At 40.1% G+C, this 16,554-nt stretch overlaps 1 protein-coding gene across 1 annotated transcript; it reads right to left on the reverse strand.

Moving 5' to 3' along the window:
• Nucleotides 1–4,621: 4,621 nt before the first annotated feature.
• On the reverse strand, nt 4,622–12,350 carry trhra (thyrotropin-releasing hormone receptor a). Its single transcript, XM_005741321.1, has 2 exons — nt 11,178–12,350; nt 4,622–6,915 (listed from the first exon to the last, which is right to left on the reverse strand). Exons 1-2 carry the CDS (start codon nt 11,982–11,984, stop codon nt 6,475–6,477), a joined length of 1,248 nt encoding a protein of 415 aa, XP_005741378.1. The 5' UTR covers nt 11,985–12,350; the 3' UTR covers nt 4,622–6,474.
• Between the last annotated feature and the right edge of the window lie 4,204 nt (nt 12,351–16,554).

Genomic DNA, 16,554 nt, shown 5'->3' on the forward strand with positions numbered 1-16,554 from the left:
TCTCACACATGAGAAATATGCTTAGGGACTAACTGTATAAAAGGTAGCACCAATTAATGTCAGTTGATATTTCAATCACCGTAAGATTCATTCACATTTGAACTCCATGAATATGGAAATATTATCCTGACCTTCTTGTAACATAATTACTATTATTGTGATGTAAATGAGGTGGAAAGCACTCAAAGACAGCAGCATCTGGGTACTGGGGCACCGGATTTAATGTATTCTCATTAGAAACAATTTAATGCAGTTCAAAACTGTACACTGAGTTCACTGAGCAGAATAAGTCACTTTGCAGCTGGTGGTGCTACCTGCATGAGTTGCAAACTTGGCTGATCATCAGTTTTTGGTCTTTGTTTTGTAATGGAAAAGGTTTGAGCCACGGCAATTAAATGTCTGTCAGATAGACTCAGAATTAATACCTCACACTCTCATCGCATTGCCTGGCTTGGGGTTCTGCCACTGGACTCACCTCACAGACATCTAGGTTGTCCTCTATGCCAGAAAGCTTATTCTAAACTGGAAATTCACTTGCAAACTCCCCAAACTCTTTGAGTTTGAATGAGGGAATGAGAAGAAAGACAAGTTCTTTAGCGCTTCATCCTTTTTGCGTGGTAGTTATGTATGTGTTCCTTCTTTGAGGAGGTCACTGATTATGTGCATATATTCTTGGAATTATTTGTTTGCATGTTTCTTTGACTTTCCAGGTTTCACCTTGACCTGTGTTAGAGCCCTGAAGGTGCTGTTCAATGGTTTCTTCTTTTCAGCTGCAGCAATGGCTGAAATGGTTTTATAAATGACAACTGAACCTTTCACCATCACTTGGCAGTGAAGGTGGGCTTTGCATTTTTATTCCAGTTCAAAGAAACTAGGCGAATGGGTGGGCAGTGTGAATATGTAATCAGCTCTGTTATAATACTCCCGACCCTCAAATCTGAACCCGACAGATGACGAACTCACTGAAATTTTGTGAAACATTCTGCTTTCCCATCACCGTGTTGTTGATTGCGCAAGAACAAGTTCTATGAGTGTCAAGCATAAAAAAAGAAGCAGGAATAAAGATTAAAGGTTGTGCTATGAAGCCATACTTAGGTACAGACAACTCTTCAAATCTGTGTGGCATGTTCTCATCTTTAACATGCTAATGTTTGGCAATTATTTGCCATGTTCACTCATTGGAGTAGATCACGAGCTGAATTATTGAACAAGCTATAATTCTGAGCTGAAGTGCTAATAATTTATCCTAAGTAGGCATGAATGTCTGTTGGAAAGTTTATGGAAATTCATTCAATAGCTGTCAGGACATTTCACAAAGAGCCACATACTTGAACCTCAGGGCAGCACAAGATAAAAAAGACCAGTGATCATCAAAGCCATCTCGATTTATCCTCTGAGATTCATGCGCAAACTTTTAAGGCAATCCACCCTCAGAGAAATATCAGCACTATGCAGTCTGGAACAGAGGCACTATCACTGTAAGGCCACAATGCTTACATTGCTAAAGTCATATGCATTTTTTTCTTTTGGACAGAGTGTGATAGGGGAAAATAATTGTTGCACATACATACTTTCCATAATCTGATCTCAGTATTAGTTTTAGGTAATCTTTCACACCTGTGAGCCTGTATACTAGCTGAAGTAGCAGATGACCTGGAAAGGAGCAGAGGTCAATCACAGATATATGCAATATTCAGAAACACAAGACTTTCCTTCTCCTTACTTACTGCCCCCAGAACATCTGAGCAATAAGCAGTGTGAACTTCTCACATGGTTTGCAGTGCTGCATTTTAGTTTGCTTGAGTTTTTTGTTGTTGTTTTTTTTAGCATTAAAAGACACTGAAGAAAGGAAAGAGTTATAGCTTTGAGACACACTTTGTTTGATTCTGTTTAGCTTATATTTATACTCCCGTTTCCAAAAATATTTAGTTGCAGTTTCTAGTTAGAACACGTTGCAGGTAACAATCAAAAAAGAAAAGCAAGTCAGTTTGACAAGTCAGGCTAAAAAGGAATAGATCTGCATACTGAAGAACGTGAGCCTGAGTCCATAGTTTAAAACATTCTGTGGCAGACTGCCTATCTGGAGCACTGGGACATTTACCAGTGGCCAGAGGGTCATTTTAGCCTGACAAGAACAGCCAACTGGAGCAGTGATAAAATAACAAGCAGGGATGAGCTGGTAGACATCTCAAAATTAACGCATCAGTTGTCATCCTCCTGCTTGTCCAGTTAGAACACTCTCTGCTTCCACCCGAATGTAATTTTATTCATAAAAAAAGATACAATAATGAAAGCTACAGATGAATTTGATGGATAATATTATTCTTACTTTTAGTAGCTCCATGGTTTAGCATTTTTCACATTCACTTAAGATGTGAAAGATCGCTATTTTGAGAAGACGCAAATCCCTTTAAGGTTGCTTCAGGAATGGCATCCAGTATAAAACTTGCCAACTCAAATATGCAGAGCTTTCTGAATAAGGGAGTTGCTGAAAAGACCTTTTTTTTTTCATTATTCAAGTTCCACCACAAGCGGAAAGCTTTCCAAATAAGTTTACAAATTAGACACAGAGCAACAAACAGTAGGGGGATTAAAATAAAATCTGTGTCTTCACATGCATTTGTGAAAACAATTGTGTGCCAGTCAGATTACAGCTAGAGTGCGTGCAGCTGATGAAATGCAGTCGGCAAACAGTGCCTCCGTGTTCCAGGGACATTCTCTCCTGGCACATTAAGCTCTTTCCAACTCCATCACAGTGCATGGGAAATTACTGTGTGACTCCAGTGGTGGCATTATCACTTAACAAAATTGAGGGAGCTTTGACGGATCAGATATTTAGTGACATTACCTACAGTAAACATAAATTTCACACGGTTGTCACATTATTTGTTTTGAGCACATTTGGGTTCTGATAGTTTTCAGCAAGAGGAGACGAGGCCACCACATGCTGAGTGGTTTCAGAACGAAGCAATCAACACCTGTGATTGATGTCCTCGGTGTGATCGCAGCTCGCAGAGCTATCTGTGCCTGATTCATAAGGGCATCTTGGATGAGGCAGTTTCTTCAATGGCTGCTGGTAATAGATCAGACGTGGTGGAGCTGTAGAGAATGGGGAACAAAAGAGCGTATATCGACGTAGCAATAATGCACCATCTCCAGCGTCGTGTAATTATCATCTGTGTTTATTATTGACAAAGAAGGTTACAAAATACAAAACAAGCCATCAAACTGATAAAGCAGAGAAAAGCCACCTGCAGAAAGAAAAGTGCACAAAAAACCCCACACTGCATCAGATGGAAACTCATCAGGTAGCACTTCACAAAAGCCTGAGTTCATGTTGCAGACAGTGCACCGTGCAGAACAAAAAATCTCCATCGCAGCTGTTTGTCAAAGAAATATGTTTCAACCGAGAACAAAGGAAGAAATTGAAACTTGTACGAATAAGAGGTACTTTACGCTACAACTACTACAAACCACGGTCTTTTTCTTCCACTTTGGAGTTCAGCCCCCACCCGCTGTTGTGAAATGATGGTAAACACACTGATGGAACAATAGATCAAAATGAGCTATTATTTCAAAAAAAAAAGAAAAATACAAAATCCATTTTGCTGCCACATGTTTGAAAACACAATACCAATTGAATTTCACATTGCACTGCACAATCAATTTCAAGCAACTTCACAATATTGACAGAAAAAAGCCTTTAGATTAACACAAAAAAGGCCCTTCTCACTGAGCTCCTTACTTATTTATCCCCTTGAGCCGTCTTCAGTTTACACACACTGTACACGTAGCTCAAAGAAACACTAGAAAATTCATCCTTTAATAGCGGGGTGTGAGCAATATACACAGTGTGGATTGCGCCAGCTCAAGTATGGCACGTCGTTGCGATCTATTTACACCTTCCATCATTGCTCTGTTGGGTTTTGCTGAGCGGATAAATCCCACAAAAGTGCTGCAATCTGCAGTTTCAGTGAATTACTGTCACGACTGTTACCAGACCCTTTAACAAACAGCCTCTCTTTCTGCACATCAGAGCTACACATTCTTCTCTTATCATTATGATACACCGGCCACTCACCCCCCCCCCACGGGCTCTGATTCCACAGCTGTCATAGTCACAGTAGCCAACAGAAGACTTTAGTGTTTGTCACTGTTTAGTTTGAAATCCACAGAGAAATCGTTAGACATCAGTGGATTTTAAATTGAGAAAGCAAGATAAAGTTGTTCTCATATTTAGACCTATTTTTAAAAGGTCACATAATTCCACATCTGTGTTTTCCCTGTAGTGCTGTAGCAAGACTAAAATGTCATGTGCATTGGATTTATGTAAAATCCTGTACTAGCCTTCTAGTGGTACATTAGCAACGGAAAAAGAGTTTTGTATTTGCTTTTGTGTATGGTAGGGTTGGTAAAACGATATCCTATGGGGCTGAGTAATGCAGACAATATAAATATTTATCATGACAGAACATTTTAACGACTGAGAAATGAGAGGCTTTGATGTACAGGTGATACAGTGTATGCAGTCCAAGCACAGAAACAAAACAAAAGTCGAATATTGTACAGAACACTCAAAAATGTAAACATAAAAGAAAGTAAAATGTTACTTTACAGCAAAAGCACTTAGTTACATTACAGATAAACTTTATAAAATGCTTGATGATAAATAAAATGAAAACTTGAACCCAGGAATCTGCTGGGACGCATCTAAATGAACCTCATTTATAGGTTCACTGTAAACTCTTGAACACCTGCGCTAGCATCTAGTTGTCCACCCCACTGAAATAATTTATCTTTATTTTAGTGTGTTTAGTGTGTTGCTATTTCAACTATAGTCCAGTGTGACAGCATGTCATGGTAGAGGGTTCACATCCTCTTGGTCTACTCATGAATGTTGCCGTGTGCTGTGAATAAGATTAACAAAAGGAATAATACAACATGGGCACCTGCTCCATGCTAACACACACCTGGCCAGAGAATGAAATTATATCAAAATGTCATTAGACTGACAGAAAGTCATCAACCGAACTGTCGATGTAACAGAATACTACTATGATTAGTTGTCAGTGTGCAATGTGGTATGCTTATGGCATACTTGTGGTGATAAAAGTAATCGTCTGACTGTTACTAACCACTTTAGGTCAAAGGAAAATAAGAGCTCCATTCCCAGAACAGGGAGAGGAAGCTGGGCAGAGTCAAGCGAATAGAAAGTGATCGCTCAACAGTCACATCAGCCATAAATATGAAGAACAGTTGTACATAAACAAGGTCTCATCACACAGCCAGTTCCTAGGTTTGAATCCACTGTATGTTCTCACTGTGCCTCTATGGAGTCACTGTGGGTACTCCTCTAGGACGTGTGTTGTGCTAACAGGTGATTCTAAATTGCTCTTAGCTGTAAAGGTGAGCGTGGATGGTGGTCTGTCTCCGTGTGATTGTTTTGCAAGAGACTGGCGAACTTCCCAGGGTGCACCCTGCCTTTCACCATATGATAGCTGGGATAGGTTAAGAAAATGAAATGAAAATGAGTGAACGTCCATTTAGTATATACTTCTGTCTGAAGCTGACTATTTAAGTATTGTTTGATAATGAGGGAATGGACTAGGGATTAAGCTGTGTTTCAGGCACACTCTGGAGTTTCTCCTTTTTTTGTTCACTTGCAGTGAAAATGTTTCTGATCAGCTGGCAAATTGAATTTAAATATGAAATGTTCGACCAAATGGGGACTCCCGGGGGAATATCTGATCTCCTCAACATCCACAGCAGTGTTTGCTAAATCTGTCTGTCTGCTGTTTCGTACTGGATGGAGAGAGAGCTGTTTGTTGAAAACAGCTGCCTGCTGTAGCTGAGAGTGGCACTATCAGACTAATGGGAACAAACAAAGAGTTAAGCGAGACAGCTAAATCATTTTAAACTTGCCGTAAAGGTTTCTAACGGCAAGGCTATTATCACAAAGACCTATGACATCCACTAATGAAATTTCCTTTTGAGTGTGACTACTACTTTAATGTCTTATTCAACAGTCTGGTTTTGTTTAGTGGGAGAAAGATGAGATGAGAAGGCACCCTACTTCCGACAAATTTGTCATACAGCTATACAGCAACTTATAACAAATCGGTGCCATGCAAGTTTATACTATAAAGCTTATGGTAAAGTTAATAGAAAAGGTGATTTTGTATTACATCATAGGGCTGAGGAGGATCACTTCCTGCATTAATAATTAAGACTTCCTATTTTATGATATTTTCTCTCTTCTTGCATTTCACACAAAAATGCAAGAAAGCCTACAGCACAGGGCAGCTCATCCTATTTGTCTTCTGGCAAATGTTGTTGTCAAATAAAACAAACATTTACAAGAGGAAAAAATCTTGAGAAATAAAGCTGGAACCTGTATATTCAATACATGTCAGAATCAATACTGGAGCTGTCAGAATCTCTGATACCACCTTCAGGTGGAAAGGTTGTTTCTAGTCAGGCCTTGACATCCCTGCTCGACGGAGAAGGCTCTTCATATACCATCTTTTTGGCATTTGGCAGGATGCTGGCAGGTAGGTACTGAGCAGACGGTGTGTGGAGCTCATCCATAACTGTGGTGAAGTGGTCAGGACTTTCCCCGTTGGACGTTTCCTTGATGACACTGTAGGTGAGGGCCACGCTGTAGGAAGCAGGCTTCTCCATGCGCTGAGGGCCACAGTGACACAATTTCTTAAAAGCGGCACGAAACTTCTGAGACATGGCGTTGTAGATGATGGGGTTGATGGCACTGTTTAGGTAGATGCAGAGACGGCAGAAGAGCAGGAACCAGGTGTCCAGGTAGGGCTTGTCCAGGAAAGAGTTGACCACCACCAAGGTACGATAGGGCATCCAAAGTAAGGCGAACAGGATCACCACCACAGCGAGCATCTTTGTCACCTGGGAAAAAAATTCATTCATGTGTTAAAGAAGCTTTTTTTTTTTTATTTAACTTTTATTTTTACAGGTAATCTCACTGAGATTCAATAACTCATTTACAAGACGAACCTGTTTCGGACAGCATAATAAAAAGTTTTTAAATGCTCATCAGGTGTAAATGAAGCCCAACACATTGCACTACTGCACAGCTTTTTACCCAGTAAGCTATGAGCCAGCATGCACAAAACCAACACCCTCTCATGCATCGACATTGTCTTTACATGCAGCTGCGCCTTCCCCACAGTTAAATGAAAAAACATCTTTATGTGGTGTATGAAATTTCACCCCTAACTTTTTTTTTGCTAATATTAGTTTTTGTCTGTAACTAACACTCTGCATAGTTTTGACTGTGATTCCTTTGGGATTTAATTTATTTAATGTATGCAACTCTGTAGTTCATCTACAAATTTGTTCTCAGTGTGGTCAGCCTATCAACATCCCTATTATACAGCTGCAGAACATCAAACACTTCTGCTTCTCATTGGAAACATTCAGCTGGTGAAGTGGCTTTTCCTGTGAAACAGCCTATTTGTTTCAGATGTCAGAGCACAGTACAATGTGTTAAAATAACTCTACACAAAACAACAGCAACAACAAAACAAATCCTTATTAGTGACCACAGGTGTCACCAACTGACCAGATAATCTACCGGTAAGTTGTTTTTTTTTTTTAATTTCAAGGTTCATGTGAAGGCACTGGAATAATTTGAAAATTGGTGGTGTTGCCAAATTGAATAGGCAAAATGTAAAATTCTAAAGAAAAAAAAAGGTAAAATCAAATCCTGAGGCGGGGATAAGCAGTTTACCTCCTGACCTTATGAACCTTTGTTCTCCCGCCTTTAAGCCACCTCCACCCAGCCACTGTGTTGGTTATTTAATCTCTTTACAATGGGTACAGCCTGAAATGGCAAACAAAAAGCTTAACATGTGCTTTCATGGCACAAAAAATGTCCTTAAAAACAGCACGCCATGATTTAAAAACTCATGACAAAACTTCTGACCAGGGTTCAAAGATTTAAAACTGCAGCATATATGGGGTCATCATTCACCTGCTCCCACATGGTGGAGCGTTACTACAATATTTAAAGACAACAATATTGAGCTCAGAAGAGGAAAGCTGCCCCAAACTAAATTTCAAAAAACCTTGTTTTAAAAAATTTTAAACTTGTCACGACCATTTATTTATATCAGTATCAATATGAGCTGATAACAGCTAAGCAAACAGCTGGTGGTTCAGCTGATACACTTCTGTGTTTCCCACTTGCAAATCTCATATACAACGGGACCCACCTCCAGCTCAGCTCCTCATTTTTATGCTGTGTCTGACTTCATCAATGTCATGCCATTGATGCCTGCTCGGATCTGTGTTCTTAGGGGTCATGCTGCACCTCTCAGCCTAAAGCTTTTCACGCATGCAAATACAAAGGCAGGAAGGTGCCAGCGCTGAGCCTTACTGTCAAACATGGATTACTGTGGACAGTAATAAGAGTTTCCTTTGACCATAGTGGTTATGAACAAAATTTGAATGTCAGAGCTGAGTAAATGTGTCCAAGTTATCAAGTGGGTGTTTTCTTCGACCTTTCCAGTTTGGTGATTGGAAATTCTGAGTCCCTATCAAATACAGAACTCTGCTTTTGTCTTTAGACCTTTGTGCTCAACTTTGATCATCTGGAACCAGCAAACCAAGACACTGTCACAACCTTTGGACATTTTCATGAAAAGGTTGCCAAAAATGGTCTAACTTATAATACAGCATGCTATAGTACCAGAAAATCACCTGTTTCAAGCCAAAAACTCTTCTTCGTTCACCTGATTGCACTTGTATATACTAGGGGTATAATTTGAATTGAGAACTTTGTTGATCGTAAAAGCTGTGAAAATGCCAGCAGGTCTGCTCGAACATTGCAACAAATAACATGGCTACACATACACCGAGGCGTGGATTGACCTTTTTACTGCTGCACTGGGGTTTTGCCAATTATTTATCTGGTAAGTGTTTTAGGGTGGAGTCACTCGCATTGTACAAAAATCACCTGAATTAGCAGCACACACCAGATGGGTGTACTGTGAAGCAAGCTTATTAGGTTTACATGTACAGTGTGTTCCTATGTCACTCGAGGATAATGACATCAGAAAAAACAAAAGTGAAAATGGGTCCTTTTTACAGCGGATTTATACAAAATTTGGGTGTGCTGCATAAGCACACCCCTCAGGGACTGGATAGTTTTTACCATGATTCTAACATGGGAAAGAGGGACAAGTATACTGCTGATCAGCTTGTTGCTCAATTGGTGCATCACTTAATCAAAGCAACATTGATGCTACACATCAGTGGCTCATACCAAACTATCCAGTTAAAAAAATGAAAAGATTTGATGAGATAAAAATCTTTCCAGCTTGAAAGTCTCTCGTCAATATTAGTGACCTATTTGAACACCTATTTAATGTTTATATAATTTATTAAGTAACTGGATCAAATCGTTAATCACAACTTTACAAAGATTGGATTTATTAATTTAGTTGCCGGGTAAAAATCTTGATGTTTAAACGTGCATGTAATCAAACCGTATCCATATTCATGACATGTTGTCTCAGCTGCAGTGAGGTGAGTCTAATTGACTTGGATAGGGGCAGAGCAAGTGCCATCAGCAAGTGGAGTGCCTAATCTTAGCTGCTGTTGACATTTAGGTAACTCGGTAAGGTATGTGGTAGGAGGAAGGGGTTGTTGGTTGTGTCTGTGTTGAGTTGTGAATGCTGACGATAACAAGCAAATGTGGCTGTGCTTTGGCAGAAATGTGTTAGAATAAAAACCCCACTGATGGAGAAAAGGCCTAAAAGTCTATTTGAGTTAGGGTTAACTGATCTGACTACCCAGCAGAGCATGGAGCTCCCTCAGGGTTACCACACCCCCTTGTCATTCCAGGAAGACTTCTTCCCCTGATCTGATAAACAAACATCTCTCCCTGCAGCCTACCTAGGTGTCTGGCATGGCGTCCTTACCTTTAGAGGATTCAGTTTTATTCATAAAACTGTTTTTAAAATGTTAAAAAGAAAAAACTAAACAGAAGATAGATAGTGAAATTGTTTTAGACTGTTTAGCAGTACTGCATGTGGCCGTGTGTTTAACAAAAGACATAGATAAGATAATTCATTTTTTGGCCTATATTTAGGATGGACTATCTCAAAATTTCTGCTTCTTATTCAGTCCTAAACTATAGAATCTCCTCTGTTCCACGAAGAAAGAAAGAAAGAAAGAAAGAAAGAAAGAAAGAAAGAAAGAAAGAAAGAAAGAAAGAAAGAAAGAAAGAAAGAGAAAGAAAGGGAGGGAAATGAACTGGCTGGTTTTACACTCCACCAGGCTCAGTTACCAGTACTTTAGGAACTAAAGCTTAATGGAAAGTTTTCAGAATAAAATACGATTAACAGAAGCTGCGTTTAGGTATATGAATTTGTCCTAAACCCCTCCATAAACCCCCTTACTAAGACAGGCCCTCCCTGTTGTGCTAGAGGGACAGTATAGTTTAGGCATTTGCATGGTCTGCTTGGGTCCGAGTGAAAATTCGTCAGGAGAGGGTGAGGTCTCACCCTTCAGACGTGTCTGAAACGCAACAATCCACCAACTACTCATGCGCCGTGACTGCAGACACGTGTGTGCCTGCAATGTCGGCCTGAAATACAACCATTAAGAATGTAGCCCCGCCTCTGATATGGGTGCAGCATTGATGGAATTGCAGTTGAGGATTTTTGAGATTTTTTTGTTTTTTGCAGGATTTTTAAATTTTTACCCCCTCACACGGAGATAAGGACGAGAAGACATATTCTAATTTCTCTCAATGTCTGTAATCCACGAAGCTGTGGATCTTTCACTAAAGAAACGGCTTTTTAAAAAGCGTTCTTTCTTTTTAAAGAAACGCTTATAAGCCAAGGAACCCAGGTTGGGTGTTCTCATTCTGTTTCATGCGGTACAAGATCTTCCAAATCCCAAACAGACGGGTTTTTTCCTGTCACCATAAACTTAGACTAGCATAACTGAACGCAGGGCTACATTTCATTGTCAGAATATCTATCTGGATTTAAAAAGAAGAAGAAAAAGCAGAGAAGCAGAATAAATCTGCTGGAAATGAAACATTTAACTTGTTTTTAATTGGAACGAAATACAGTCCCTCCGCAACCCAACTCACGCAGAAAAGTGCTACAGGGATGATGGCGACGATAATGAGCTACCTGTCTGCGGGAGGCAGCCGTGGTGCTGCTGGAGGAGCTGGTGCTAATCATCCTCCCTCCCTGAGTCGTCTCCTTCTTCCACTTCTTGGTGCTGTCCTTCGGATCCGAAGGCAGTGGATTGATGAAAAGTATCCTGGCGATCAGTCCGTACAGAACCGTGGCCAGCATGAGAGGGAGCACGTAAAACACCGTGAAATCCGTGAAGTAGATGGGCAGGTAGTGACTCCTGGACACCTTGTAGGCGCAGGTGAGCAGCACCACGTTGTCATAGATCAACTTTTTAGTGTCTGACAGAAAGAGCCACATGATGCAGTAAACAGAGGTGAGCGCCCACACCAGCATGATGATTTTCTTAGCCCTGGATAGAGTGCACAAGAATTGCGCTTTAATAGGGTGGCAGATGGCGATGTAGCGCTCCACTGTGAAGGCGGTTATGGAGCAGGAGGACGCGTTTATCCCCAGGTACTGGAAATAAGTGATGCCCAAGCAGCCCGCGTAGCCGTACACCCACTGCCCGTGCAGGGCGTCGGTGATGTTGGGCAGCCCGGCGGCCGTAAGGACCATTAGGTCAGCCGCCGCCAGGCTCACAAGGTAACAGTTAGTGGGAGTCCGCATGTGTTTGGTGGTCAGGACTACCAGTATGACCATCACATTCCCCACGATCCCAACCCCACATATTAGAGTCACCAAAAACACGCTGGCCACCTTGTATTCAAATGAATAGTCAGTCCACACTCCAAGGGTCTGGTTGTCGTGCACCGAAGTGTCATTTTCCACAGTCATGTTATCCATGGTGAGATTTTTCATGACAAGAGGAAGCTGTCGCTCTTTGGAGTTTTAAGAAAATTACACCGAGCTTTCAGAAACATGCATTACACAGTGAAAAATCTCTGCAGGGCCACAGTACGAACTGTATCCACCAAGAGCCCCTTTCTATAAATCCTTTAAAAACTTAATTTCATCCGCACAGGATCCAGTCAAACTGTCTGTTCTTCTCAGCGAAATCCATTCCACTTTGTGATATCGAAAAGCCATCAAATCAAACTCCAGCGCGCTTTTCCCTTCACACATCATAAAGAGGTCTGAAGTTTGCAGCCAGAGGAGAGGAGGTGCTGCAGGCTCCACGCTTCGCTCTCGTCTCACCGCTCACACAGTCATGACTGGGAGCTTCCTGCAGAGCATCTCTGCTCCTTCCAGCCCAGTGAAGTCACAGGCTGACGCACCGGAGCCACGAACATTTTTTTTTCAAACCAGGGACTCCCGTGGGGCCGTTCTAAAAATACATGCTAATTTTGAAAGTAATATTCCAAGAAAAAGTAAAACTAAGACAAAAGTTCTAATAAGAGGGAAAACCAATAAAGGTTTTAGAGTGATTTCCAGTTAAACTCGCATTTTGCTTTACTAGATCAGTTTCATCATCACCTCCACAATAAGTGTTCTGCTGTGTATGTGACGCAGTTATTTTTTGTTTTGTTTTTTAATTTGTTTTAATTATGCTAATTTAACATATCCAGAGTTTTAACCTGAGAGAAAAATCCCCATATTCTTAAGCCTATAATTATTCCCATCTATGTTGAACCTAATGTGGCAAACTTAGGCCCATCACACACACAAATCTCATGTAAATTTTCTTTTATATTTTTTATTCTTTATAGCCCAGAAGCCAATGATGCTTTTTCATCTTTGTTTAATGTATTTTCTGTTTATTATATGTTTGTACCGCCTCTCGCATATGAACAAATCATAGTGAAGAGTCAGATTTTTTAAAAAAAATAAAACACCTCATTCACGGGATACATTGAACTGAAATGTATTTATTATATCTAATAATAATAAAGATCAAGTTGTGTTAGGCACTCATTTGCTAGAGTTATTTATGCCGTCATATCTAATTGTAATATTATTGTACTGTGTTATAATTATGTACTCCTTAAAATGCATATAATAAAGAAAGTTAAACAAGTGAACAGATAACCCTGACTGTTAATGATTAGGAGGAAAGCACACTTATAAGCCATTAATACATTAATACTCTAAAGCCTTGTTTCTTTCATAAATAGCTCCTTTTCACCTTTAAACTCCCATTTTACACTGTAAGTGTTCTATATTGACTCAACCAGCAATTGCATAAAAATGAAAAGAAAACCGACAAATTTACTGTAATTAACAAATTGATTTCATTATTTCAGTGAGAAATGTGTCATTTTTGCATTTCACAATATTTTAATGCTTCTGCTAAGCCTTGTACAGAAACGTTGGAGGTTTTACATATTAAATATAAGTTTGCCAGGGACTTTATTGGGTATGCCTTGATAATTTGTGGGTTGAACCCCCTTTTTGCCTTCAGGACTGCCTTAATTAATGGTGTAGCTTAAGAAAGATTTTGCTCCATATTGACATGACAGCATCAAATACTTGTTGCAGATTTGTTTCTCATTAAACACTCCCATTACACCACATCCCAAAGAGCACCTTTGGGATGTGGTGAGAGCTGGTGAGTGTGGGGATCATTTGAGTACAGTGAACAAACCACAATGTTCAAGACACCAGCTTGAGATGATCTGAGCTGTGTGACATGGGATGTAAGCCTGCTGGAAGCAGCCAAAAAAGATGGGTATGCTGTGGTCATAAAGGGATGGGCATAGTCAGGGACAATACTCTGATGACATCTTTACTTCTGAATGCACTTTTTGCCCAAGGAATTGATTCCCATTGGGAAATATATTTTCTCTCTTAATCTTAGAGGTGTTTGTGCAGGAAAAACCCCAAGTGCCAATCAGTACCACCACCAGAAAACTGACACATACATGCAGCACATTATTCATTTATGCCTTACCTTTCCTTACGCCTAGTAATATTCATAAAGAGAGAGGGTAAAAAAAGCTACACAGAGTGTCAATATCCAGATACCTGGAACCACGTGAACATAGTAATGTAATAAAAGATAAAACATAATCCCATAAAGTGCAATAAGATAATACTAAACATGTTATTGAGTCCTGCAGGCACCAAAGAAAACCTGTTATGGCAGTATAAGGATATAAAATTTTCAAATATATAAAAGGTGACTTTAATATCTCCATAGTGCAATATTGTGCAATATTGTGTCATCTGTGGTAGTTCCAGAAATACTGGCAGCATGACTCGGAGCTATCTAATGTCTGACAGCAGCATATCTGTACCATATTACATGTTTTTAAGCTCATTTATGTCTCTGAGATTTGTATTACACAGTGCGTCTCTATTCAAATTGACTTGCAGGTGAACTCTGTGATCAGCGTAGCAGGGGAAAGGGCTGTCGCTGCTTCCTTCTCACTCTCTGTTGTCTACCTGCATCAACATGATTTTCTCATCAAAAAGGAAAGGAGCTGAAGGTTCACGCTGTTCAGCATTGCTTTTCCATTATACCTCTCTGTCTACATTGCTACGTAGACAGAGAGAAAGGCGGGAACCCACCAGCAACAATTTTCCTAGGGGATAACACCTGTAACATGAGCTGAGGTAGAGTTGTATGTGCGTGTGTGTGAAGTGCCTCTCAGAGGGAGAGGAGGGGGAAAAAAGTCCTCTACTGTCTACTTCTATCTCCATCTGCATGGAAATCCACTGTGGATTATCAAACTGACGCAGGCATGATTTAACTCTTTTTGATTAGCGCTCTTCCTCTCATCCCTGTGGTGTTTTTAGGCCCCGCAGACAAAAAAGGATGAGCAAACCAGCTGAGGCAGTTGCTCATCACTAGTCCAGATTACAGTGATACTGATTGTTTTCCCAGGAAAGCTGCACAGGCTTGAGTAAAAGAAGGATGGATTACTCAGATATTAGCAGAGTAGGCAATGCAGCTGTTTATATCACTGTGTGGATAACCTTCCCAGAAGGCCTGTTCAGCAACAAGAGCTGAAAGGCGTGTAGGAAAAGAGCTACTTTCCACACCGTGGCTAGATTGTCCACAGGATGTATGGATAAAAAGCAAGACAGTGTAAAAGGATCAGCAGTTATCTTGGTTTTAGGCTTCCTGAGTTGTCGCAGTCTTTAGCCAGTTGGCTTTCTTGGGATAATCCCAGCATCCTTGCAAAGGTTTTATATCAGTGTCCTTATCCAGTGGCTTTAATTCACTGTCACCTCTGTATTGATTTTCTCTGTGCTATTACGCTGCACCACCGGGTAAGTGAAGTGTTTCGGTTCAGGTGGGAGACCGCGACAGATCATCACTCATCACGGCAGAGGGGTCAAGAGGTAAAATCACACAATTTGCAGGTGGGCAAAAAATTTTGTAATTACTCCCCTGAAGAACACATCCAGGCCTACAAGCTTGCATTTAACGAATATTGATTCTAGTAATGTGCAAGATCATGCTCGCTGTGATGTAGCTGCATTCTGCTAACTGCGTACCAAATCATCATTAGTCAGGCATGTGTGAATCAAATCTGATCATTGTTTTTGTTTTCTGTTGTAGGTATTTCAGGATCATAACTGGGAGATTATTTATTTATCACTGAAGTGGAAATGTTACTGTCAGTCCCTTTCTTATTTGCAACAACGGTTTGACATTTTAGAGAATTTGATTTCTGATGCAAAGAATGAGCTGGTGGCCATGGGAGAGAGAGTCTGAAGATAGCCATCCAACTACAACAACAATCCTCTCACGACCATAACATCATATTAGACACAAACAATAACAATAACTCATTGCCAAACAAAATCTCAAACTATCCCTTCAAGTAAAAGCAGGCTAATGATGTTTGTTTTCTTTACTGCACAATGTCATAACAGTGTGAAGTTCATGTTCATCAGCTCTGTGCATCATATGATCATGTGATCATGATTCACATTCACTCAAAAATTAATCTAAGTCAAAGAGTTTTTCTCTGAAAATACCATAAAGGCATAAATAGAAATAAACATTGTTCAGTACTTGAACAAACTGTACTTTTCACAGCTAACCAGTTCAGAACTTTCACCTATGTCCTGATGCTGTTTCCAACTCTCACCATCATTTATTGTGGGTCTGCAATGCCACCTGGTGGTTAAGGTGTGCTACTGCCTTTAAATGAACAAGATGAGCTAAGCTGCCAGAAATGTGTGATCACTGACTATTAACTAAAGATAAGAGAGATCTATGCACATGTACTTAGGGTCTGTGAGTGCATTCTGGATGATTGAAAGTGTGAGCAAGTGGCTGCTATCTAGTTTTGTATTATTTGTTTGTTTTTTTAAAAGAAGTTCAAAGGCCTAATGTTGTTTGAATTTGATATCTATTGAGTTTTTGTGCTATAGAGTCCTTTAACAGTTTCCTTTGGGTTACATAGAAATGCTTTTCTTTCCTTTGTCTCCATAATTCATATTTATGAAACGCATCCCTTCAGTGTTTCTTTGGGTT

This window comes from Pundamilia nyererei, unplaced genomic scaffold, assembly GCF_000239375.1.
Source record: "Pundamilia nyererei isolate P.nyererei 1_Seehausen unplaced genomic scaffold, PunNye1.0 scaffold00109, whole genome shotgun sequence".
Lineage (NCBI taxonomy): Eukaryota > Metazoa > Chordata > Actinopteri > Cichliformes > Cichlidae > Pundamilia > Pundamilia nyererei.

Bases quoted from the DNA above. Each gene is read 5' to 3' on its own strand.
- trhra (XM_005741321.1), bottom strand. From the start codon at position 11,984: ATGAAAAATCTCACCATGGATAACATGACTGTGGAAAATGACACTTCG. The intron at 6,916-11,177 runs GTAGCTCATTAT...TTTTTTTCCCAG, and splicing joins CGGCTGCCTCCCGCAGACAG to GTGACAAAGATGCTCGCTGT.